Source organism: Aphelocoma coerulescens, chromosome 1 (genome assembly GCF_041296385.1).
Source record: "Aphelocoma coerulescens isolate FSJ_1873_10779 chromosome 1, UR_Acoe_1.0, whole genome shotgun sequence".
In the NCBI taxonomy this organism is placed as follows: Eukaryota; Metazoa; Chordata; class Aves; order Passeriformes; family Corvidae; genus Aphelocoma; species Aphelocoma coerulescens.
This window is the reverse complement of record NC_091013.1, coordinates 76,233,703-76,260,843: the sequence shown is the minus strand read 5'-3', so window position 1 is coordinate 76,260,843 and position 27,141 is coordinate 76,233,703. Positions and strand designations below refer to the sequence as shown.

The 27,141-nt window shown below is 38.2% G+C and overlaps 1 protein-coding gene across 2 annotated transcripts in view; it reads right to left on the bottom strand.

Annotated features, from left to right (window-relative positions):
- The window catches only part of XPO4 (exportin 4), a 78,512-nt gene that overhangs the window by 39,939 nt on the left and 11,432 nt on the right, over positions 1-27,141 (bottom strand). For both annotated transcript variants that reach the window (XM_069013718.1, XM_069013724.1), the window contains exons 2-6: positions 18,142-18,247; positions 14,496-14,637; positions 14,109-14,247; positions 2,098-2,214; positions 1,166-1,319 (exon numbers count right to left, since the gene is read on the bottom strand). In XM_069013718.1, the coding sequence (XP_068869819.1) occupies positions 1,166-1,319; positions 2,098-2,214; positions 14,109-14,247; positions 14,496-14,637; positions 18,142-18,247 (658 nt within the window). The remainder of the gene's footprint in view (positions 1-1,165; positions 1,320-2,097; positions 2,215-14,108; positions 14,248-14,495; positions 14,638-18,141; positions 18,248-27,141) is intronic.

Sequence of the window (27,141 nt, the reverse complement as noted above, 5' to 3'; positions counted from 1 at the left end):
TACTTTTAATCCCCAGAACCTTTCTTAAAGCCAATATAACTGGCATTCTGCTTTACAGATGTGAACCAAGGAATATCCAGTTTCAAATAAATTTACTTTTGCTGCCTGCTGCATAATGAACAGACTAAAAGAAAACAAAAATACACAGGTATCACCTTCTGACTGTCACACCAGGAAAGCAAAAAAAAATCCTTCACAGTGGATTTGAGAGCAACATCAATATTCCTGCAGTATGTATAACTTGGTAGCAATTTCAAAAGTTTTAGGAAAAAAGTTTATAAACCAGTTTAAAAATCTGGCTCTTGGGAAGTTTGCTGAGCTTCTTAAAGGCAGTCTGGCTATTAAAACAGATACCATAATGATTTACCAGACATTCTGTCTAAAACCTCTATTAAATACAGAGTATTATTGAGTATTTCTACAATATTTGTCTAGCCCATTTTTCAGACTGAACATTTTTATATCTTTTTTTCTTCTCTCCTTCACTAAGACCCTTTCTCTTTCTGATTCCCATTTCCTCCTCTACTTTCCACTCCACCTTTCTCTGGACTAATGATCAGCATATATCACAAAAATATCAAAACAGAAGCAATGGCACCTGTGTAAAATGAAGTTGACATTTCTTTTCTCTGCTACCAAATACTTTTTTCAGACTGAAGAGACTCTATTCTATGTTCTAGTATATACCATGTTGTTTTGAGGGGAGTTGGTTGAACATGCATATTCCTACATGATGGGGCATTTTGTCTGTCCCTACCTCTTCTCTGAGGGAGAGAAGTAGGACAGATCAGGCCTCTGCATAAAAATTGATCAGGGCTTAGTCTCTTCATCATATGGTTCTACACTGAAGTAGCAAATTACACATTTCCTGTTCCCTGCACCAACCAGACAGACCATCAACCTGTAAAACGGGAGTGCTCTGTTTGTTTTCTCTTTTATGTAAAATACTTTTAAACTTTAATGAAGACCAACAGCAGCTTCCATATGTAAGCATCTCTTAGTAAGCATGGTGGAGACAAAAAGCACTAATGGAAGGAAACATAAATCAAGGACTAAACTTAAAGTTTATAAGTTTTATGGTTTACTCTCCTTGCAAAGACTTTACTCATCACCCACGAAGTGACGCAAGTCAAGGGAAAAAAAGGGCCTGACATGAAAAGGATATAATTTGGAGGAAGGAAGTTCCAGCTTAAGACCTGATTGGCTAGTGCAAGATAACGCTGAAACACTGAAGACATCTGAGCATTGAGGTTTTCACGTCTGCTGAATTCCTGAAGTACCTCTACTGTGAGCATGAAGATCTGCCGCAGATCGTCCTCCTACAGTCAGGACGAACACAATACATTCAGTATCTCAGACATTTAGAAACGTTGACCAACAAGAAACACTTTTCCAAAGAGAAAAAAAATTTCCAGCTTCACCCTATTTTTCATTAAGATACAGAAAATACTCTGAAATTGTGAGAACCCCCCTTTTGTCAAAATTAATTGACTACGTTTGCAAAGACTATGAAAAAAATCTTCACATAAATACTAGTCGTTAAAAGATAAAAAACCAATATGTTTTTAATAAGTGGTGGAGAAAAGAGTTGGTCTTTGGCATGAAAAAAAGTTGGTAATTTGTTCCACAACAGTCAGTTTAAAGCAATGCCTTCACAAAAACATTTCTGACTGGCCAAACAATACATCTGAGACAACCAGACTACACCATCTGCAATAATATTTTTAAATACATACATAGCTCTCCTTGGCTTTAAACCAAAGCTATATTTAAGACTATCATTGTTCCACAGAGTATTCGTTTTGTTTGCAATTGGTAGCCAAGGAATTAAAGAGTCCAACAGCATAAAGATCTGTAGCTCTACATTCATAAAAATGAGCACAAAGGGGTTGCACCTTTTTGATATAAGTTTTTAAAAAATAAATTATAAATTTTCCTGAAGTAGCCAGTATCTGCATTATTTTCAGTATCTGGCCTTTTAAATGATTTTAGGCACACAATGTACCTGACTGCACCTGCCACAATAAAGTATTTCTGCTTCTCAATGTTTAAATTCTAGAAAGAGAGGTAGCATATATCAATACAGAACTAGTTTACCTGAAATATACGTTTACAGTTACCATGGAACTCCATGCTTAGTCCAATGTTGCTGGTTTTACTTGAACTTGAGAACTCGCTCAACAACGCCGTTAGAATGGAACAGGCCAAAGTTTGCTATAAAAAAAATAAGGGGGAATAATATAACTAAAAGGTGTCCAATAATGCAATAGCACCTACAGTGTCCTTCATTTTTCTATTAGCATTTTAATACAACTATTACTTCAGTTCCATCTAACACAAACTAGAACAAGGCAAACTTTCAGGAAAATAGATTACTGGATGAACCATTTCTGGAATCATCAGGGTTCCATCCTTAAAAACGAAATGCGAGTATTCGAGCAATATAGAAGCTGGTACCTGTGTGATCATCACTACAAATAGAAACCAACTTACTGCAAACCATTTCCCAGCCTTTCCATTTACCTTCTCTCCCTGTGCACAGGCCTTTACAGTTATTAGTTTCAGGGAAGATTCATTTTTCACTTATTTCTATTTATCTAACAGTTCAGGCCGTTCTGGAGGTTTTTTTGGCCCTTCTTTGCATTTGCTACACTTACCATGTTGGTATTTGATCATGATTAACTTTATAGCAACAAAAGTGATACAAGTTTGTCAAAAACAACATCTGCAATAACACTCTCTACTACATCTTTTCCCTGTCTCCACTACATCTTTTCCCTCTCTCCCCATCAAAAAAATTAGAAGAGGAATCCACAGAAAGCTCAAATGCTTGAAGGATCTTAGATATCTTCCTCCAAAGCACCACATCCACAAGCCTCAGAAATAACCCTTAAGACTACTCTATTAAAATTATGTCTCTGAAGAGATATAAAAATTGGTGAGAAAAAGGCATATGTTAATTTTAGAGACACAGATTCATGAAGACTGAAGGTTTAAGCATCTTTTTCATTCTCAAAATTTAAGATAAGGTAAATGAAATGCTTATCTAAAATACAACTTAAAAGCCAACTTTCTGTATGAAACACACGGCTCCAGCCTTTTTTGTTTCTTGAAATATAAAAAAAGCTTTTTTTCCTGATGCCAAAGTCCAGAAACCATCATCACCAGTTTTAATATCTTTTAACTGATCCCTGCACACAAAGAGGAGTAAGTATTGCACAGTGGAGATGCAAGTAGTACTTCAGACTTGTGCTGTACACTACTGTAACAAGCAGAATAGAAAGCGTATACTGCTGAAATGAAAAGACTTTTTGTTAAAGAGATGTTCTTTACAAAAAACTCCAAAATTACTCCAGACTTTTTGGAGCCAAGGTGCCAGGCATGGACAGAGGGATAGGAATTGTTAAAGGGTCATGCATGCCAGCAAGTGTCCAGGGGTTAAACAGAAATATGCACACTACCTCTGAACACCCGAAAGATTAAAGTGGAGATGATACTATTTATGCAAGCTCATACAACAGCTGAGACCAGCGCCATCCACCCACCAACTGCAACATCTTTGTTCAGAAATGCCTCTGAAGTCAGTACCTTGACCCCCCAGACAACTAGTTATCTTAGTCAGTGTACACTAAATTAACATTCTTACTCACTAAATAAGTTCCAGACAGATCAAACATAGCAGCTTTGTGATAATATACAGGTTTTCTCTTCCACTATGCAGTAAAGCTGTGTAAGTACAGCAGACCAGCATATTGCTGATCAGTTACTAAGTAAAAGCTTTCCCATTTTAAAGAAATTATTTATTTCAAGTGCACTATTTCTCATTTACAGTCAGCTCTGTCAAACAACATATATGACTAAAGAAGCATTTAGACAGTGAAAACCAGCATCACAATTTAAACTACTCCAGTAAAAGTGCAACTTTGCCACTTCTATACTAGAAGTATTTCTAATTAGCTCAAACATTTCAGTATTTTATTTCCAAATTTTATTTATTTTTTATTTAATTTAGTTCCAAAATTTTATTTATTTCTATGCAAGGTATTCACACAATGAGTATTTTTTTAGTTAGAAGAAATACAGATTTGATCTAATATTAAAAAAAAACCAGTATAGGCTAGTATTGAGTTTTAAATCCAACATTAAAAGTTCCATATGAAAATAAATAAATAACCTGGATTAAAAAAAAAAAGGACAAAAAAACCCCCAAACAACTAAAAAAACCCCTCAGGTCTGACTTTAGGACAATGCTTACGATAAGAATACATGTTTTTAAAGAAATAAGGCAATTTTCTCACATGACTCTCTAAATAGTTAAAAATATAAGTTTTTATTTGATGCTTACATTAGTGACTCACTCACATTTTTCAGCTCAAAGCAACCACAATGTAAGGACATCACTAGCTGCAATTACAAATCTGTACACTTTGATGCTCTGTAACATACCCTGATTACCAAGTGCTATCAGTGGCTCCAACAGTACAACCAACCAGGCTAAAACTAAACTGCTTCTGCTTTATCATATTAAGATCTTGCCACCGAGACACCATCCAGACCATCACAGAACAAGCAGGGCAGCAATGCAGACTACCCATCATTTGCAGTTCATTGCCAATTACTGGAAAAAAATCACCAAGTTCAAATAGGCAAGAACAATAGGAAAAAAAGTTTGTTTCCACTGTGATTACAAATACTTAATATTAGCTGCAATAGCTCCTTCCTTTTTCTCCAATTTGTTTATAGGTATGCAGCAATTAATCCTTTCTCTTTGGAGAGTAATGTGCTACTGCATGGTAAAAGTGTGTTACAGATTTTTTGTGTGTTTTTCTCCTGATTTCAAGGAAAAATTAAAAGGAAGGTTACATTTTATGACTGATAGTAAAGACATCTTTTTTAAAGTGTAAAGAGCAATGGGTACAGGTAGGCTGACTAAATCTGCTAAGAGTCCAATAAAGCAGCTTGAGCAGTGACCTGTACCCTTGATTACAGTGAGAACTAGTTCAGATAGTTTTGGGACATCAGCATCTGCTTTGAGCATGACAAGAGAAGAATGATGTTACTAGATTTGTACACCTTATTCCGTCCAGCACACTAGCTCACAGCAAATGCTAGGGCACACTGCATCCCTCTGGTTTACTCCCTCCTACTGAATTCCCAGCATCCCATCAACTTCCTTAACTTGGTATTTCAATACCTGGGGTGCCTGCCCCATTCCCTCACCATGCCAAGGGCCTCATGTGCAATATTTGCACATCCATACACTTCTGTTGCCATCCGCACTTGCACTTACCCCTTGCATCCATAAGGAATTGTAAGCACTCCCATATATTCCAGGTCATCAGGGCAGGAGAAGACCAAAGAGAAGATACTGGCCAGTAATTTAAAATTTACTGCAACAACAGGCTGAGGTGAGATGGCTTGAGACTGGTTTCCTAGAAGGCAGGTGCCAGCCTCCATGAGTTTAGCTCTCAGACAAGAGCAGAGGAACAGATCAAGACTCTAACCTGTCCTTGCAATGTCAAGTATTTGCACAGAGCTTTGCAAAACCACCACTGCTTCCCAAAATTGCCATAAGGCTACAGGAATTTATACAGACTGTTGTGTATAGCAGTAAGATGGCCATTTTCATGAGTACTAACAAATTATTAGCTTAAAAGAATGTTTGCCCTGCCATCTAGTAAACTTTCCTGAATATGCAGCAGTACTTCAGAAGCTCCGGAATAAAGCTAAAGTAAATTTTACTAAAAATAAAATTTTATTTTCATAAAGTAACTTTATTGAAGGTTAACTACTAATATTTTGAATCACATTTTTTAATATGCAGCTACATTTGGTGTGAAGACACTAAGTACCTCAACACAAATACTATCAGAAGAAAGATTTCAAAAATTTTAAAAGAAACAATTTCAGAGAAACCAATACTGGTGTGCTCTGTGAACTAAAATTTCTTCCTTGTAAATGTAGGAAAATTCAATGCACCTAACACATAAAAAATTCTAGGGCGGAGGGTTTTGGGATTTTTTGTGTTTTGTTTTTTGGTTTGGTTTCTTGTTGTTTTTGGTGTGGTTTTGGCTGGTTCGTTTGTTTGTTCATTTGTTTTGTGGTGGGGGTTTTTTGGTTCTTTTTTAAAGTTTTTTTTTTAAGGTTTTTGCCACACCGCAGAGGAGATTAACAATGCAAGTTAGTAATACCACACTGTAATAAGTAGAAAATGCACGTGACTCTGGGCATCATATTAAAAGCCAGATCTGAGTGTCTATTGTGCAGCAATGCCATTAACTTCATACCAGTAAGAGTACACCTCTGAACCTAGTTTGACTCATTCGCTAGCAATTTCACTAGTTCTGCCACAACTACATGCCCAAACAATAAGCCCATCTAACAAAATAAAATCCTTCTCTTGTTGAGAGAGAGGATTGCCTCTGAGAATAGCTTGGCACTCACCCCAGTTAGCTTTATTACCAGGAGTAAACTTCATGAAAGATCGCTATACATAAAATAGACACTCAGCTGCTCAAACAGAAGATCAATGGGACTTGTGATAAGAGATTAACTTGGCAATCAGACACCCAGTAGTAACACTGTTTTAGTAGTTTTCTTTTCAAATGACTTTAATAAAACACAGACACTACAGAAAGACCATGCACCATTTTAACAGTAAACAACATTTATATACCATTCATAAAACTCACACGCAAAAGGTAAATACAACTTATTCCTCCAAATGGAATGTCCCCTACAAAAGACGCTAAAGTCATAATGTTTGAAGGGATTTCACACTTGTGCCTGGGCTGCCCATGGAATAAATGAAGTGCTTCATTTGAGGGTAGTTGGATTACAAAGCATCTGAAAGGAAGAGGAGTTCAAATATCTAGGAAAAAATGGACATGTGGTACACCAGCTCTGCAGCAATAAAGCCAACAGACAAAGCTGAATGAACTCCAATACCAAAATTGTTTCCTTGTTTTGAATTCAGAGCAGAGATACAGTTAGCTTGTCAGAGGTTTGATTAAAGAATTCATTTTACAACAAAACCTACAAAACTATCATGCAGTGCCTTCTGCAAGTATCATTTATACCTACAGGAAAAGCAGTAAGCATATCTAAAAGAATTAAGGTCTTTCCTGAATAGAGCAAATCATAACATCTACCCTGTTACATTAGATCACTGCCAACTTGACTGTGCATTTAGAGGACTTTTTGTCTCCACATGTATAACGTAAACTTTGTTACTGAAACCAAAAGTAAGCCATGTGAAGATTTAATAATATCCCTAAACTACCTAAATTTAACTTGCACAAGAGCAGGAAGAATCAAAGAGTAAATGTATCAGAAGCAGAATTTTCTGTGTTACTCCTAGGTGATAGAATTCTGTAATGAGAATGTATCAAAAGCAATTTTTCCAAGTAAGTTGTTTAAAGCAAGGCTTTCTTTATAAAGGCAGTAATACACTTCTAACTTCCTTGAATAAGCACAGCTGTATTTGCTAACGTTTTCAGAGTATCTAAATCTCCAGAATGTAAGCTGCAACTCCAAACTGAAAGGTTAACAGGATGGCCAGAGGGCCAAAAGAAATATCTTTATGTATGCAGAGTAACTGGGGCCACTCCAACTTTTCAGCGTGGGAGTATTGCAAGGTGGGTGGGGGACCCAGGAGTTGAAGTCATGGTTCCCAACCAAAGAAAACTAGAACATATCTGAAGAAATGTAAGCAAACACCAGGAAGAACCCCCTGATTTTTATCTGTTTGTTCCTTCCCAAATGAGCCAACTGGTGGAAAAAAGCTGTAGAGCAGCGACAGGATGATAGCAATAGGACCCACAGCTGCAGTTCTGTGCTGTCAGCAATAAGGGACTGGCTGGGCAGTGCACTCCTTTCCTCTTTTCCCCTTTCTGCCACTGTGCAAAGACAGATGAGCAGCACCAGGTTAACACATCAGAGCTACAGCAGCACAATAGGCAAGACCTTCCTTCCCTTCCTTGAAGGGAACCAGGCAAACCAAGGGAAACCCCCAGGGTTGAGCTGAGAAAGAGAAAATCAATTTGCCTGTGAATCACCATGGGCCAGAGGAAGATAATCTTGTGGCATGTGAAGCATGCAGGCTTTGGACAAAGAGAGAAGGGAAGTAGCAGCCTCTACTAATAATGGAAGAGGTCCAGGCAGAGTTAGCTGGAGCATAGGGTGCAAAACATGCTTTTCTTTGTTTCTCTGGAGACAGGCAAAGTTGTGAAGCAGAAATCAGGAGGGGAAAAAAAATGTAGTAATCTCATAAAAGAAGTTGAAGGCCTGAAAACCATTTATAAAGGTAACATATCCTTCTCCAGGTTCTTGTCTGAACGGCATCAGTTGGATCTTCACTCCTACCATAGCTGCATGAACAAATACAGGACTTTTAATTAAACTCAAAATACTGAAAAGTAAGGCTAGCTATGCAGTTCACCATCAGCAGCACCCAGCTTTAAATATACACCATCCTGACAAGTGCTCTTTGGTGGGCAGGTGTCCTGCCTTCCCCCACTTTTCCCAGTACTCATTCCTGGTCTTTCTTGCCTGCCTCTGACTGCCATACTACCAGCTATCTCAAATGAGCTGCATTACATGGCTGTGCTCCACAGCAGATCACCCAAAGAAAAAAATGAGAAGCTGTGAGGGAGAAGGGGCTGTTTCCAAGCAGACTAACAGAAAGATCCAGTATATTACTGAACACATTTATTCTGAAGGGCGGTACCTTTGAGAGGAAGAATGACTAAACACCAAGCAGCTAAGGACAACAAATGTCTTAAAGAGGCTTTTCCCCTCAAGCCTGTTTATTTGTGTGTCACCACTGTAATAAAAAAAATACATGGTGTAACACATGGAAAGGTTTAATTTCTTCTTTCCCAGTGAGTCTCTGAGGTCACAGGTGAGGGACTCCACAGGTGCAAATCTCATGAGATGGCAAAACAGAAGAAAGAAAGGGTTTGGTATGCTATACCTAGAACAGGTGATGCACATCTCACCACTTGGAACACATTTCCTCACTTCCCAGCTCTGTCTTTGAAACTGTGGCTTTAGTGTAAATAATACTGGGGAGTTATCAATTTCTAGTAGTTATTAAGCAACTAAGCTGGAGACTTGCTGTACTGCATCTCTGGTAAAACCGGATCCCTTTCAACAGAAAAATCTGAAAACTCCAAAAGCACCCTCATTAATTCAACTACTAAATACACTTGCATTTTAAAGTTCTCTTACATTTCTATTACTGAATTTTAACCCCACATGTGGACTAGTTTTTGGATTCCTAAAATTCCCAAAACAATCTTTAACACACTAACTTAGGCCTTTATAGAGCACTTATCAGCTTAAATATCCTGGTTCACCCTCTGTTTTTTATATTCAACATGTTTGAAGGGCAATGAGGTTCGTAGAACAAGGTAATAATTTTATTACACCAGAAGACATAGCTTGGGAGTGGGATAATATATATGTTTTTGTCAAAACGTGAAAGTCAGAAGAGCCTCTCCAACTCCTACCCTACCACATGAAACAGTAACAGCTAGACAGATTTCCAGAAGTAAAATTCCCTTTAAATAATAGAAACAAGAACTGTAAATACTAAATAAATATAACTAGCTATCCAGGCAGCTATTATAATGGATAGATTAACCTCAATAAAGATGAATGCCTAGAGTTTTGCTTATTAATATTTCCCACTGCTCACATGAAATCCATTCACAGCACATCCCTCAAAAGCTTTAGGTAATCTGAAGTAGCTAGATCTTCTCTCTAGCCCAACTAGGAACACTGGGAAACAGAACAACAGTTTTACAAATTTTACAAGAGAAGGAACGGTTAGGATTCCAGAGCTTTTCCAGTGAGTCTTGACAAGTCATCTTCCATATACAAAAAAATATGTAGGCTTCAGATATGGAACTTTTTATTAAAATACATTCTACCGCATGCACTGTAGGTCTTTAAAAACATAGCTTCTGTTGCTTCCCAGTCCCATGTCAAGTCTATAGCAGCTGGACCCCTCTGCATCTGCCTATACATATGCTGGAAGAAATTGAGGTGTGATCCATATCTCAGTCTGGTTTTAAACAAAATCTATCTGATTGTGTTCACATGCAGACCAGATCCTCCTCCTGGGAGTCAGTCACTTAGCTGCCAGGATTCCTGTCCTTCTGGCAGGGATGAAGGACAAATGAAATCCTTCAGCTGTGCAAAAGCAGAATATTTTAACACAAGAAGAAAAAGCCAAGAAATTGAAAACATGTATACTTGAGAAGAACTTGGCCCACGCAATTCTCCAAAATCTTGAAATCAGTGATAGAAAACATGTATTTAGCATTTTAAGATTGGCTCATGATACTGTGTCTGCTGCCAGAATCTCTGTCCCCCAGAGATGAAGATTTTGAAAAGAGATCCTGAAATTGCTATTGGAGGCAGATTACAGATTCTCCTTCCTGAGCAGAGGGATGGCTTATATCGATAATACAGGAGGAGGCAGGAAAAACAAAACTAAGAACTCCAAAGCTAATCCTTGTCCTCCTAGAGGATTACTACCTAAACTCAGTTATAAATAAATAGGCAGCCAGACTAAAAGTTTACTTTCCCTTCTCAGACAAAGGTTTCTTCTGTGAGAATCATAAAGCACCAAATGGCAGAGAACCAGCAGCAGAAGCCAACACTCCAGGTTCTAAACCTGGCTCTAACCATGCATCCTTCCCATCCCTGAAGTATTAACTCTCCTTAGTGTCCTGTTATTTCCTTAACATGTACACTGTGTTCCACTATTAAAAGATTACTCAATACTAAAGCCATTTTATTACTCTCATCGCAATTCCTCTCCTTATCTTCCTTCCAACCTCCTATTTTTTCATTCTCAACAGTTCATCCATCAGTCTTGCTCACATTGACAGTGTGCCACTACATAACTAGCCTCAAAATAAATCCATCTCTAAAGATCTTTTTAATCAGTACTTGAGAAGTTGAGGTATTTAAGCACATCAAATCCTGCAAATGGACACACATAACAGAGACTACCATCTACATTCACTACCCTCCTTATTACCTCAACTATCAAGACTTAACCTTGACAAAATATTACTGAAAAGTCCCAAAGATTTCATGTTGTAGGACTGTTAATGATCACAAAGTTAGTAGAGATGTCTGACAGAAACCGGGTGGAGTGTTGCAGGGAATGGAAAAGATTAAGTACCTACATTATTCTTGTAAGGTAAAGATGGATCAAGAAGCTTCACAGCCAACAGGGACCAAAAAGTAAGCAAGAAGCAGACAAGAGAATGCTTTGCTTTTTCAAAATGACTTTCTCTCATTTAAAAACTGCCGTAGAAAGCCATTACCTCAGAATACTCTGAGTTGGAAGGGACCCACGAGGATTGAGTCCAACTCTTAAGGGAATGGCCCATACGGAGATCAAACCCAAAACCTTGGCATTATTAGCACCATGCTCTAACCAATTAGCAGCAGCTAAGAGCTGCCGATAGTTCTTGTTTGAGAGCTTTAAACATTTTTAAATATGAAGTGACCGGCTGCTGACTCCACGTGCAGTGAACCTCAGGCAGGATGACACAAATGGGTGGGCAGAAGGTCAGAGCAGAAGGCTGAGAAGGATACAGAAAGTGACAAAAGAGACCGGAAAAAGAATTAGGAGTCACAGGTATGACAGACTTCCGCAACTTGAGTGTACAAGGAGGCAAGAATGTGTATCACACCACAGAAAAGACATGTCAAAAAAGTGGAATGATTCCTTCCACAGGGAAGCACAGAGGACTGGAAAATACCTGCCAATCTTTTTCAATACCTACATCCTAGCCTCTTCCCTGATTTGAATGGACGCCTATAAGTAACTAATATAAACCAATCTCCAGAAACACCTGTGACAGTGCATGGCACCATCCTGACAGCACATCTTGGATCTTGAAAGCAGTGCCACTCCCTTCAGGATGTGGGCTTCACACCATACCCTGAAGCACCCTTAGCTGAGAATCCCCACGGCAGCAAGGCAACTGCACCACTGGGGTCCCACATGGCCCCACAGGCACGGCTGAATGCTACAGGGACACTAGTAAAGAAACAAAACCACCCAGCCATATTTGAAAAGATAACTAAAATAATAAATAATTCATTGTATGAATTATTTCATACAACCTTTCAAAGTTATATATTTATACAAGAGGCATGCCCAGACCCCCTTCAGAACGCAGTTTTGGCAGGTACTGTGCTAAAATGCCATTTTATTACAGCTTATTGTTGTACATGCCCGTCCTGGGTGCCAGTACCAGAGTCTCCCTTGCAGCTAAGTCTCAGAAGATTACAAGAACATTTTCATGAATGAGAACTGGTTTACAATATAAACCCTCATATATACATGGGAGCAAGTGCTTATAACCAGTTTGCCAAAGACTAACAACCATATACCGTGCCGTACAGAAAAGACTTTCAGCAGCATCACGTTTTTGTTTTTTGGGTTTTTTTTGGTATTAAGTCTTATTAGCACACCAGAATAGAAATCATCATTAAATACCCTAGACATTTTCAATACCATTCTTAAAACTTGAGCACAAATATTTTGGAAAAACTATGGAAAAATTCATGCTTGTGAAGAGAGGGAAATTAAATAAAAGGAAATAAAAAACTGAGCTCAGCTTGGCAGTGAGCTGAACTTGGAGAAGAACACCCCTTCCCCCAGCCAGAGCTCCTCTGCAAAGTGCTCTGCTCCACAGCATGCCCAGGATGATATGCTTGGAGCAGGCAGTCTTAGCTTGCTGTATGCTGTGGTCAGTGCAATGCATCTGTGGTCAGTGCATGCACAGAGTACAACTGCACAAGCTGGACCGTGCACGACCCAGTTCAAAGCCCACACTTCTGTTTGCGCCACTTTTGTATCTTTATGCAAAGATCCTACAAACTACATGAGCATACACAGTGTCATGCAAAAAACTCGAAAACCTGAGCTGTAACTATGTTTTAGTGACCAGACTATGCTTCCTGGAAAAAGGCATTAGCTCGGTTCTTCTTAATAAATACCCATTTCTATCTGCATTATTCAGAATCAAAAGGCTAAAACAGTTACCTTAAGGTAAATAACTATGAAATTAAGGTTTACAAGAGTAAATGAAATTTCCATACCCTGGAGGGATATTACTTGTTGCTCAGAGGTGACACACTATTTTTAGGACCATGACATGAGCTGGATTACTTCTAGTACACTTTGATTGAATTTTCAGAGTTAAACATTTGCCACTCACATCTGTGTAGTACAACTGCTGCTCTAAACGCTCAGCAGTGTTAGGAGCCAGTTCTCTCAAGGTTTTTGTCTGAGAAAAGCTTCAGTTAAAGTTTCAGCATGGAATCTATATACTCTTTGATTTTCATTTGGTAGGAGACAAAATCACCTCTTTAAGCTCTAGTTACATGCCTCTATTATGACCTATTCTAAACTTATCCCCTGGCATAGCAAACGGAATTTCACTAAATGCATAGATAGATATTGGACACCTTGTTTCCACTTTGAGCTCAGTATGGAAGGTAACACTTACCCCTTGTAGTATGACATTAAATCAAGAATAAGTTTTGTATTTCCATTCCATGTTTTACTTCTGCACACCCCTTTCTCTCCACCTACTTGTCTCCCAGAGAACAGCAGAGGCCTATGCCTCCTGCTCGCAGTCTATTTCAACAGCTGAGCTGCAGCAGAGTGCAGCACAGTACAGATGGAAGGGGAACAGTGTGCAAAGAACCTTCCAGCTAATGGAAAACCTGTTTTAAATCTTACGATTCGATTAAAGAAAACCAGAGAAAAAAAGAAAACAAACAAAAAAACCCCAAAACAAACCACCAACCCACAACTATGTCACTTAAAGCAGCTATTCAGAAAACCATTCCCTAAAAATATGGTCTCATTGTATACCAAAGAAGTACACATAGTACCCCCAGTCCCAACACATTAAAACGTCTCCAACTTGGTAAATGATTTAATAGTTATCAACTTAATTACTAATTGGATTAAGAGAGGTATAAAATATTTTATAGCCACTAAGTACATAACCTAAGCTGCTGATACAGACTGCTTAACTTTTGAAGAAAAAAACCTGAGTACTTACCACAGTGGGGTTACCGCTGCTGATTAGCTGGCTGACTTCATGAAAAATGCTTTTGCAGTCGATTGATTTGTCTAATGATCCCCGTTTCACTATCACCGCTACCGCTAATAAAATCTGCTCCCGAACATACTTTTGAAGGCTGTAAACAACATTGCACAAATATATTTGCAAATAATTCTGGACATAGATGCTCAATAAAATTTTAAACATTTCTTTCTCAAATATTTTGGGTGAATTCATAAGGGAAAGGTGACAGAAGTTAACTGCTAAGACTAAAAAACAAATTATTCTTGAAATGATTTTGCACTGCTACCCAGGGAAACAAAAATGATAACCCAGCCTTTATGCAGAATTCTGTATGTTCTGAGGTATGTTTTCTATACTTACTTAGGCCTTTGTAAGACATAGGTTAGAAGGAATGTTCGCAGTGACTCAATGCTTGCTTTTTCCAAGAGAATCCATTCTCTTACAACTGCTTCCATTATTGCGGTAGCAGCTTGAAAAAGGACATAGTCCACTTTGCTAGTTTCTGTGGGAAAAAACAAAGGCAACTTGAGTATTAGAAGACAGGTATTCAGCTTGAATGTGTTTCCAACAAAAAAAATTATTGGAATTTACTATCATTTATTATTAAATAGAATATTGGTGCTATGAAAACAGATAAAAGAATTTACAACTCAGAAGGGGGTGAAATAGTCAATAATCCAAATACCAAATTGTCCAACATTATTCAAGTCAGTGACCTAGGAGAAAACTTGTCTGCACTAGGAGGCTGGTTCAAAGAACAGGAATAAGAATACTAACAACAGGGGGAATAAAATAAACAAAATGACAGCTTTAGTTCCAATACATTAATTAGTAAAAGTGATTAATCTTACAGGCATGTCAAAGCTGAAAATTTCTGTGCTTGCCTTTGAAAACAACAGTGCATAAAAGTACATGTATTTTATGGGTAACAAAAAGAAGCAAATCCACTTACACTTAAAGGTAACATCTGTATTTAATTATCCAAGAAAAATTTTACACTGTGGTGTACTTAAAGTGTTCTACCTCATGTTCAAGTTTCCAGATTTATTTTGAGTTAATCAAAATACAATTTCTGACCACAGTATAGGAATCATTTGGCATTATTATCTGAATATGGGATAACTATGTATACAGATGCACTAAGGAAAGTATAAAAATATGTTACAGAGAAAGGTAACAGTTTGGTGACTACAAAGTACAATTTAAAGAGAAATGCCAGAATATGAATGTAATTTCTGTGATGATAAAAAGATACAGAGATGTTTTTGTTGCTCTTCTTTGCTTTTAAAAATTTTAACTTGGAAATAGCAGGTAGTATCTCAGAAGCCAGTTTCAAAACATTCTGAGCTGTGTAGAAAATACAGACAGAACTTTCAGAAAGGGTGCAGCCACAGGGTGGCAAAAGCATAAAATATGAAATGATGAAATAAAATTCCCAAACAAGAAACAGAGTTTGAGCTATAGTGGGTGACCTGCCAGGACTAGAAAAACTGGGCTTTTTTGAAAAAAACTCAATCATGAGATGAAGGGATTTAAATTACTACAAAAATTTTCGTCCCCCAATTGCATACACACAAGTTTATAATATTAATATCCTTTATATGCAAATACTATATCCAAAATAGCAGATAATTTGCTAAAATATTTTAAAGTAATTTAATCAGGCTCCATATCTAAACCCACCCAGGTAAACATGCTTAAATGAAAATAAACCACCTTTAAATCTACTTAGCTTAATTTGGGAAACTAAGTAACCACTTAAATAAAAGATTAATGCATATGTCTAACACATATAAAAACAAATTGAATTATTCCTGCATGGGAATTTTAATTCTGGCACTTGTTACTGTGGGTCTTCAGCTTTTCTAACTGTAAAAAGATCACACACCCAAAAAAAGAGGATGCAATTAAAATTGGACAGTTTCCCCTTTGCGCCAAGTGCCACAGCCACACAACTGCGATCGCCGACAGCACGCACCTGCAGCCCCAGCGTAGGCCTGTAATTAGCCAGAGCACCATGATCCCCCACAGGAACTTACTAAAGAAAGGAAGGACAAGTTTTGCCAGTGCACTGAACAGCTACAACCTTACAGCAGAACGCAGAGCCTCGTGCTTCCTGGGTTCAACTCCAGGTTTCTAAAGAACAACATAGTAGTGGCTGTTCCCCTTTTCCAATATGCTCACTTTCTCCATTATTCTCCCTGTGTCCTTCACACACTCTTCTTTCTACGAATGACATCAACCTCCTTGTTATCTCTCTTTACCTCCATTCCAGTTCCTGTCTTGACCATTTTTTTGTTTCTTTTTAAGCCATCTACTTAGTCCTCTGCCAGCACACATCCCTTCAGTACACTTCAACTCTTCTATTCTTCATCATGAACAGTTTTCTTCCCTTCCCTGGTTCCTGATTTCACAATCCCCGTCTCTTCTTCCTCAACTCCCAAATCTTAACTACCTGTTCTTTCTGTCCAGACTGTACAGATACTTACTGAGGAAGCACAAAGTTTTGAAAAAGTCTCTAAGTTCCAGGTCTCAGCATCATAACTGCCTACATTCCTACAAAAAACCTGCCCCCCATGGAAACACCCAGCTTCTCCGTGGTGATAGCATATGAACAGTTTAAGATGTAATATTTCTAGACATTCAAAAGGCATTAAAATCAGCATCATATTCCTTGCAACCAGCCACATTTAAGATTTAATGAAATTTCATTATTCATTTCTGATCGATTATGAATGCATCACGTAGTTCCAAATGGTCTGCAAACAAAGTTACTTAAGGATGTTTTTGCCCACTTAGTTTTCTCTAAAAATCAGCATGAAAACAAGAAGCATCAATTTTGCTGACCCATCAAGCAAAAAGTGTGATTGCAGTCTTCCAAACCAGATGGAGTACTAATATAATATACTAAACACAGAAGAAACTAATTTGTAGAGAGAAATTTTCGTTGGAGATCGGGTGTAGGAAAGGAAGCACATCTGAGTCTGTATAACACACGAGTAGGTCTGCAATACTGACATCACAATATTCATGAATTGTAAGTTTCTAACCCAGTAAATTTAGAAATAACTGTTAAAAAATACTGCAGAATGAATTAAATATGAAAATAATATTTTAAACATAACTCTAATATTTCTCTGTTCATTCTGGCAAATTCTTTAAAAGAAAAATTGCTTTTTGTGGTTTTGGCATGTGTTCTTTTGAGCAAACTTTGAGGTTTCCCCCATCAGGTCTCAGGAGTCGGCTTTCATTGAAACTCCCCCTCACCCGTCCCCAGCACTCACATGTGGTCAGTACCACAGTGCTGAGCAGCAATCTTACATCCCTACTGCACCTGTAATTTTCAGATTTAGCTGCCAAACTCTAATAAGTCTCTATAGCACCTGTAAAAACATTTATTTTTAAAAACTTGCTACACAACCACATTTATAGCATTTCCATTAAAACAGAAGAAATTTCTGATGAAGGGTGGTATCTGCCTCTTTCCTATCTCCACACATACAATCACACAAAATTTCAAATCAATACTCTCTTGCTTCTACCAGGTGAACAGAAACTTCTCTAGCTTTTTCCTCTTTTCCTCTGGCTGGGCTGTCAACAGCAACTAAGTTGTTCAACTGGAAATAAACTCTAATTTCAGCACCAATGCAAAATCTGGTAGAAGTGTATAAAATTGGATTATTGGCTGATTTAATGGGGAGCACAAAGCCAAGCAACCACATTACTGGCAGCTGCACAAGCTGCACAGATTAGACAGTATTACAATAATCATGTTGCAGAGGAAATCTATTAAATCAGTTTAGGAACTTAGCTACATGAAGTTACACCTTACAGCTTTGAAACTGACAGAAATAAAACAGAAAATGACAGTAATAGGCTTCACCCTCCACCAAAAAGTACCCCATATCAAAATCAAAACTGATGCCCATAGTCCCAGCTGTAAAAGAGCAGCACAGTTCCAGTTATAAAAGAATGTACACACCTAACTTCATTTATTGAAACTTACCCAAAATATGTTTGCAAACAGCAAATGGTGATTTTGATTTTCTAAATGATAAGAATATGTGCTCAGCATGTTGGCGTTGTTCATTATTGACCATGGAAGGTGGTGCCTGAAAGAAAAAAAAACATTATTCAAGCACTGATCAAAAACATAGTAAGAGCTATATGTCATGAACTTATAAATGTTTAACAAGTCTAACACCAAAACCAAGTATTTCTTGGCAAAACTGCTTGCTCTCAGACACAGCCTCTTCTTATACACCACTGTGTATTTACATCGCAGGCACATAGGTGTGAATATCAAGATACGAGGCAGAGAGTGAATAATTTAAGTGTAGTTTCCTAATGATGTTTCTGAAGAAAATTAAAAGTCAGATCTAAATTCAAACCAATCCTTTTTCTGCTCAGACCAAAAATACGACTGCACATGACTAAATGCTGCTACACATGCTCACGGTCCTGGAAGCAAATCACTGTTTTTTCTTTAGTTCTACATTTGTTTTAAAATATTTAATTGTATAATAAATTCAAGGGATTTAAAAACTACAGTTATGTTCTAAAATAAAGTATTACCAGTAACATACTACCCTCTAGTGTTTAATGTTAAAGTTGACATCCTGAGGACTGGGTGTGATTGATGAGACAAGTAAGCCCATTTGGGAATGGCTATGGTGGTTCCTCAGCTTACACCCATCCATATGTACACCCACCCCGTTACATCCTGGGCAACTTGGCTGCTCAGGTAACACTTGCTGCTCTCCTGTTGAAAGCCACCTCCATGGTGGTTTCCACCTGAAAATCAGCTAGAGGTAAAGCATGAAACCATGCAATTACCTGGACCTCTGTGAGGTGCCTACAGAGCACAGACAACCTGCCTGCACTGCAGCCTCATTTCATGAAGCAACCCCAACACCCCTTCCCCCACCCTACAAGGTAAACACAACCATGCAGAAAGTACCAGAAGCTCACAGCACCATGCTGCTCTCCACTTCCATCACTAATAAATATTCTCTCACTTCTGCTATTTGGGATTTATCTGAACATGCACATGGCACTGCATTCTTGCAGGGGATTGATACCACAAACAGGGTAAGCAAAACTGATGCACCTTTGAGAAAGGAACGTGCACACACCCAAAGATCACATCCAAACTGCAGAGCAGGATCAAGGTGACAGCATAGGTTAGTGAACTTCAGTGGAACTTCCAAACTCCACATTCCAGCTCTGTCCCTAGCAGTTTGAGGAGAACATGTGTGCCACCTATCTTTCAGTTGTGATTTATAGCCACTGCTTTGGGAATAAAAGCACCAAGACCTTAGCGTACAGACCAAGGTTTTTAACCCAAGTGAAATATTTTCCAGTAAATAAACCATAAGAAATCTGATTTAACAGACATTTCTGTGATGTAAGCTCAACTCTCCTGCATGCAGCAGGAGCTGTTCCTAACCATCTGTGTTTTCTGCAGTCTGAAGGACAGTCCTCTGCATGGACTCTAGCTACATTCACTGCAACAGAACCAGCTGTACAGAATGCCAGAAAAATATTTGGAGCAGGTTATCAAACATTCAGGAATGACCTACACAGCAACAGCACTTCAGACAGAGCTGTGGCAAATAAACTAAAACAACCAAAAAAAAACCAGTCCCCACTTTTTCCCCCCCCCATTGTATGGGCAACCATTTGTGCAAATGCAGAGAACCAGACTGGGGAAGTGATTACCAAAAATCATCCCAGGTTTTTTTCATCTGGAACAACAAGAAAAAAAAGCAGGTTTTTTTCCATCTGGATCAGTTCCCCAGTCTGGTTTACCATAACCCAACAAAAAAGCCTAAACCAGCACAGTATGGGACACATTGGGTGGTGATAGGCTGCTTTTTTTCAGCACCAGTTATCATTTAAAGTGCATTTAATCTACAGCCTCTGTTGCTGTGCAGTGCCTGGGAATAAATTTTAAGTCTCAAGGAACACACAGCTCTTTCCCAAAGATATATCATGAGAACTAAGAATCAAATTTCTTGAGACAAGTGACTTATTTTAATAACTTTCTGCTACCAAAAGGAGAGGTCCTATTTCTTTCTTGGTCCCAACTGCATGGTCTTGGTACCTCTTTGCATGATACTTTCTATCAACTAGTCCACAAAAGAAAAAGAGGATAGAGGGGAAATCCAGGGGCAAGGGGAATGAACATTTGTTACCCTAATAAACATCAAAAAGCCAGACAAGTGCCAGAGCCAGTGCAATGATGGGGAGAAAAGGCATGGAGAGACATTTCCCTTTCAACACTACTGACCTTGCAGCTCACAGCTCTGCAGTCTCATGGCTATACTAACTATAGCCATTTTAGAACAAATTCTTTGGGTGTAACAAAGCATAAGTTTTTGCAAGCCTGGGGTCATTTATATTCACATCCTTAGAGCAAGAAGACCAAATCAGGGCTACCTGATCCAAAAACTAATTTTGCATTAACACATTATATTTAAGCTTGCCATACAGAGATCCTATCTGTTTTCACTGTTCTGTAATACTTTAGGGCACTTTCAGGGATATCAGCTTCAAACTATTGGCACCACTGAAAAAACAACCAGAGAAGTAAAGTTTTACAGGAAATACTTCCTTTATGCTTATAATAACTAGAAAATAGACCTCTTGCTTTATATTATTTTAACTCTTCTACTTCTCTGAAGCCCAGTTACAGAAGACCTTTGACATCTTGAAAAGGCATATGGCACATCATATTCCTGTATTAATTTTTAAAATAACAATAACTTAATAATACACTACAAACTTTGATTCTCGAAACTGTCCAGAACAGACAAATGCAACAGTTAAGGTTTGAACTGTAAAGCCACCAGAGGGAGCTTAAAGCTCATAGTCTACTGCCTTCACTGCATTCAGACAATATTTATCTGTACAATGAAAGTAAAGTCCAGCTAATTTTTGCTTTAAGAAAAGGTCAGCATATACATATTCTGTGGAAATTTCATATTATAAGAACACTGGCTTAATAAGCCCAAGAGCCCTGTACCCTGCTGCCAGCACCTCCTTGGCACAATAGGGTTAGAAACGTACCCAAGGCGTTCATCATGTTTGGAAGGTCCCCTAGAACACATACATCCATTCACTTTTTTCTTTCTAATTGTATCCTTCAAACTCTTCTCTACTATCCAACTAACAAGGAATTAAAAAACAGTAAGGCAATGAGCAGGCTCTTTTGGCATATTGAAACCATTTGGATCTACATCACTTTTCTTCCTGTACTGACTGACATTACCTCTAATACCCATTTGTTCTCTCTTTTGCCCTGCCAGTTATGTATAAAAACTTCTCCAGGACAATGATCATCTTTCTGATTTTAGCATAACAAGCTACTGCCCCATAAGAAGAGAGTTCCTCTATGACACAGTATTATAAATAAAATTACAACCTTTTAGCTACCAAGGCTGTCTGGATACAGAAAAGGAGCAGAAGGAGCAGTGCCCACAAACAGGATCCAGCAGGACTACTGTTTCAAATGGCAGCTATCCACTCAAAGGAGACACTGAAAAAAGTCAAGACTAGAAACCCTGTAGCAGACTAGCACTAATACCTGCAGGACCACTACACTCATCTGAAAGCCTGGCCAAGTAATAAGAAAGTAATGTAACTGCAGAAGACAGAAGACCAACTGTCATGGAAAGTACACACATGACCAGGAAACATCTGTTGACGTACATGTGGAAAGAATAAGGGCTTTGGGATTTTTTTATTTTCAATAGGAATAGTAAGATGTATACAGAGGAACTGAACCTACACATATGTATTCAGAAACATCTGCTCTGTACAAGCACTTCCTACCTCAGTAACATACCTTTTAAAAATATAATGTAATGATGACGTACTTGCCAGGATGGAAAGTGCCAAGAAATTAAGGTAATAGATGACAAAAGAAGCAAACAGGTTGCAAATACAAGATGTTCATTAAGACTAAAGTTGAAGTCACTTTGTATCTGCCAATAACTGGCTGAAGAAGTAGCACCACATCCACATTTGAAGTCTGCTTTTTTAGCTCCTTCCTCTTATTTGAAAACACTTTTTGCTTTAAAAAAATAAAAGCATCAAATTCCACCCTCCCAAGTGATTCTGTTCAAGCAGTTTCATGTCAATCATCACAGATATACAAAATACAACTTTTTTTGATCATATATTAGAAGTTACATTATTTTCTTAATGGTTTTAGATCACAGAATAGAATTGCAAGATCCCATGAAAGTTTGAACTGGAATGGAACTTTAAAGGCCATCTAGTACAACCCCTCGCCATGGGCAGAGACACTTTCACCTTCCACCCAATCAGGGTGCTCAGAGCCCCATCCAATTTGTCCTTGAACATTTCCAGGGATGGGGCACCCACAACTTCTCTGGACAACCTGTGCCAGTTCCTCACCACCCTCATTGTAAAAAATTTCTATCTTCTTACAAAGCCAATAAAAAAAGACTGAATTGGCTCCTGACTATGAATTTTGACCTCTTCAATATCTTCAACACCTCGATTGTTTAGAAGTTTCTTCTAATATCATTGAATAGTACTTGTTGCTTACTTAAGACACTGACAGTATCTTAAAAGTAACAACTTCTACCATTCAAGTGACAATATTATTATCAAAATCAATAATGGAGTAGTTTTTTATTTAAATATTTAGTTAACCAGCTTGCATTGCTACTTCGGCATCATAATTTTACTAAGAAAAATCCTGGCCATGATCAAATATAAACATAACTAAGGATGAGGTGAGCAGCGTTCATTCCTTGCAGGGAAAAAAACTTGCTAAGACAAATTTCTATTTTTCACTTTTGCTATGGCAAGACAACACTGAATACAACCAAAGTTAGCATCTTTCTACAATTACACTGGGGGAAATCTGCAAATTACCATGTCACAAAGAACAGTCATGCACTCCTCCAGACTTTGCTGCTTGGGAGAACATGGAGAGAGTACACTGGAATGTTTTAAGCTGACACCCACAGTATTCTCACCTACAAAAAAGGTCCCCTATGAACAGTACAGCCTAAACACTAGTAGGATTATGGAAAGGTAAACATGCCTACTAAGAGAATTTTCTGGGTTTAAAAAAAAAAAGGATCAAATTGCTTGTACCTGCTAGTACTAAAGCCAAGTAGGAGCCCTTCTTGCCAAAGGCAATGTTTATGTCTGCAAGTGAAGTACATTACAAACTTGACAAGGGCAGAAACAAAAATCTGATACTTCTACTGAAGTGTGACTTCATAAAATTCACCACAAACTCTCCAAATCTTGCCTTCCTCACAGTCAAAAGGTACAACAAAACTGTTCCCAAACTGGTCTGTGGGCCACTCTTGGCTTATGAAAACCTAGTTAAAGACATTCTTGTTCTTCACAATGGCGTCTAGACTGTGCTGCAGAGAGCCTGGAAACCGAACGGGGAAAAGCTTAGGAAAGAGATCTCTATCGATACACAGGGATAAGCAAAAGCCACCACAGATGGCAATGGCACTGCTGGGTCTGGACTTTGCTGACAGCCACCATCAGGCAAGACACGCTCAGAGAAGCAAGGAATAAAGGAAGCCCAGATGGCTTGCCAACATGTCCCAGCAGGCAGGGAAGCCAAGTAATAGTGAGGCATATGCAAAGGAGAAAGATCATGAGTGAACTTGAGAAGCATGTGCAGGGGAACACCATGTGATGGTGATAACATAGCTGAGGAGTACAGGCAAAAATAGAAGGAGAAAGAGAAAAAAAGGGGAAAAGTAATCAACACAAGGGCAAGCAATCATTTTTAACTAGTGCACATACTGCATTTAGGACAGCTAAATATACAACTCCACCCATGTAAGCAATTGTTATAGCTGCAACATAACTAAATAATCAAATGTCATTCAATTTTAAATTACTGGGCTATTCTACCAAGAAGACCAAAACCCACTAAAAACCGATTTCTGTATCTTAAAATACCTTGAAAGAATTACTCCCCAAAATAGTTCTGCTGTATAAGCAATTTATACAAAAGAATCAGACTCTCAGAATAAGGAGATTTCCAAGTTTAACTCTACCAAAGTCATATCAAGCAACATCCCCCAAGACTGCATTGCCCTGACTTCTGTGGAGTCAAGCCATAACAAGTTTCCATTCCGGTTTTAGCAGTAACACTTTTCAAGTGTTTCAAATAAGCTTTTTCCTACAATATATCACAGCACCCTCAAAAACTGTCACTTGTCTTAATAAAGTAGCTAATCCAAGAGATTAAATGGACAGGTCAGGCACAGAGAATTGGACTATTAGCCACACTTTTGTTCTTAGATATTCACCCTACTTATCTAGCAGACACTGATACCTAATGATGCAAGGATGTCTGGTCCTCTCATGAAGCAGATGTCATGAGCCAGCAATTCAGACTAGATGAAGATGCTCAGCTCTGCAGTGTTTGGCAACTGCTTTACATGTGGATCAGACATTACTTGGGCACAAGGCCAGAAGAAATTTAGACAACTGGTATCAAAAGCAGCTTCTGCTGTCCCAGTCAGATATGTCATGGCATGACTGCCTTGCTTTGAGTAATAGTTACTACAGAAAACTTAGCTAGCATAAAAAACATCTCTAACTATGTTCCAATGACTTCCTTTACACTTACCTTTGGAACAATCATTTAAATTACAGCAGTAACTCATCTTCCAATTTAAAAGATACTCAAGATTATTTCTGAAGATTGGTAAGAAAGATGCAATAAGTAACTTCCGATCAGACCTGCACTAGAGCCAACATGGTGGAGATGCAAGACTTTCTGAACAAAAACTTTCTTTGACTGTTAAAAAAAAATCTTCCCTAAAAGTAATTATGACTTGAATTACTTAAACCCCAGAGTGCCCAGCATTTTTCAGTATATATTTGGAACAAATATGTGACTGCTGGTGGAATTGCATCCTACACACCTACTCACTCACATCTTGCTTTCATGATGAAACTAAACAATAGGGAAAAAAGAGCTATTTTTTTCACATCAGCTTTTGCTTTGTATTTTTTAAGCTGAAATATGTTATTAAGTCTTTTGCAAGTAAAACAGGAGACAAATTGTGGTTTGTAATAAGAGCTATTCTCAGTTTGGTAATGGTCTTATATAAGATACTATACATATACATTAATTTACTAAAGAGCCAAAGTAAATCATTACCATCAATAATAAACATTTTCTGAGGTAAGACTTCTCTCCAAGGCAAGCAACAAACACTACTGAGATTTTATTTCTCTGCTAACAATTTGGTCTACAAATATAGATTATTACAGGCTCTCCACTGAAACTGCCCTTCATTTATGTGCACAACACACGTCAGATACATGACTTTGTGGCAACCACACTGCAGACAACTGGATACAAAAAGGTCAAAGTGCCCTTAAAACAACTACACTCACACTAGCCTCAAGTCCTGCTCTTCTGTTTCCTTTCATTGTGTAAAAGCAAAATCTTCCTGTTAAGAGATGGGAGATTTTGCAGAAAATAACCCCCATGCATTCTAGTATCTCCTCAGGTATCACAGGGGCTGGTGGTGGCTGGCCTTAAATTCTGAGTGATAGCCAATTTGGCAACACCATCCTCTGACCATCTCCTGGAGCTGGAGTGAGCTTGGCCTCCTTACCCTGAAGCAAGAAAGAGAAGAGTTGATGGAAATGAACCAAAGTTCTCTCTCAGCTCCCACCAATTCCAGCTGCTTCTCTCTTTCCACACAAGGAGGCAAGATACTCGGGTATTGGGTGGAAAGGAGTCTCACCATCAACACACACCACAAACTTCATTGCAAGGTGGACTATCTGCATGACAGGTCCTGGTTCTCCAGCAAGAGACAGGATTCTAGCCTACCCACAGCCTCCAAAATCCTGATTGCAACTTGATCATAAGATTCAAGTAGCTCACCCCTGTATTGCTCATTTCTGTGCCTATAAGACAGCACAGACACCACTTAAAAAAAAGTGCCAGGATAGTGACAGTGAATTTCAATACAAAGTTTGAAGTAAAGAAAGAACCATTGTGATCCCTCTTCTACTACACAGGAGAACACAATAATGCTGGTAATGGCAATACTCATCTTCCAAAGTTCATAACTTGAGATGTACTAATACATGAGCCCTTTATCAGGCTCTCTATACATTAAATACAGTCAGCATCTGTTCTCCTTCTGCAAGAGAAACTTTCATATTGTGTGTGAAGTGTCTTATACTATCTGTTTTTTCCTGTTGTCCAATTTCAAATTATACATGCTAAAAGAACAGCTATAACCACCCACTGCTGTAAGGGTGGCATTACTTTTACTTGCATGTAGCCTTCTACAGTAAGCATATGCAGTGGAGTGAGACATCACAGGGATAAACCCCATGCACCTCACATACAGACCCCAAAACACAATTCAAAAGCCATCACCACATGAAATATTTAAAGAGAGAGTGATGAATTTTGGTTTCTGAGCATTTTAGGCTTTGACTCCTATCAAAAAGGCATTTCCTCCCACCAAGCTAGGAAAGAAAGGCAGGCATACAGGGCAGCCAGTTTCCCTGCCAAAATTCAGAGTTTAGCACTTCCTCTACCATCAATCTTGTTAAAATGTCAAAATCATTTTGTCCTATCATAATTATTTAGGAAGAGTTGATTAAAAGCAAGATAGGACAGTTTTTAAAGTTGATCTAAACTTTATTTGGAAAACTCCTTTGGGTTTATTGTACTTTCAAAATGGCATGGTCTAGAACACCTACCTTTATTAATGGCTTTTAACTGTTAGGGCATTAATGAAAACTTACAGACACAAGTCAAACACACACAAAGTACAATATCTGAATCATGTAAAAAAACAGGTAAGATACAGACAGATACAAGGTACAGGTAAGAAATTACAGTTTCGCAAAAAAGAGGAGCAGAATAGAGGCCAGAGGAGGAAGTCCATCATCTGCGTTAGGTGGAAGATAAGAAAGCCAAGTGAAATTGTGAAATTGAAATTAATTTTGTGAA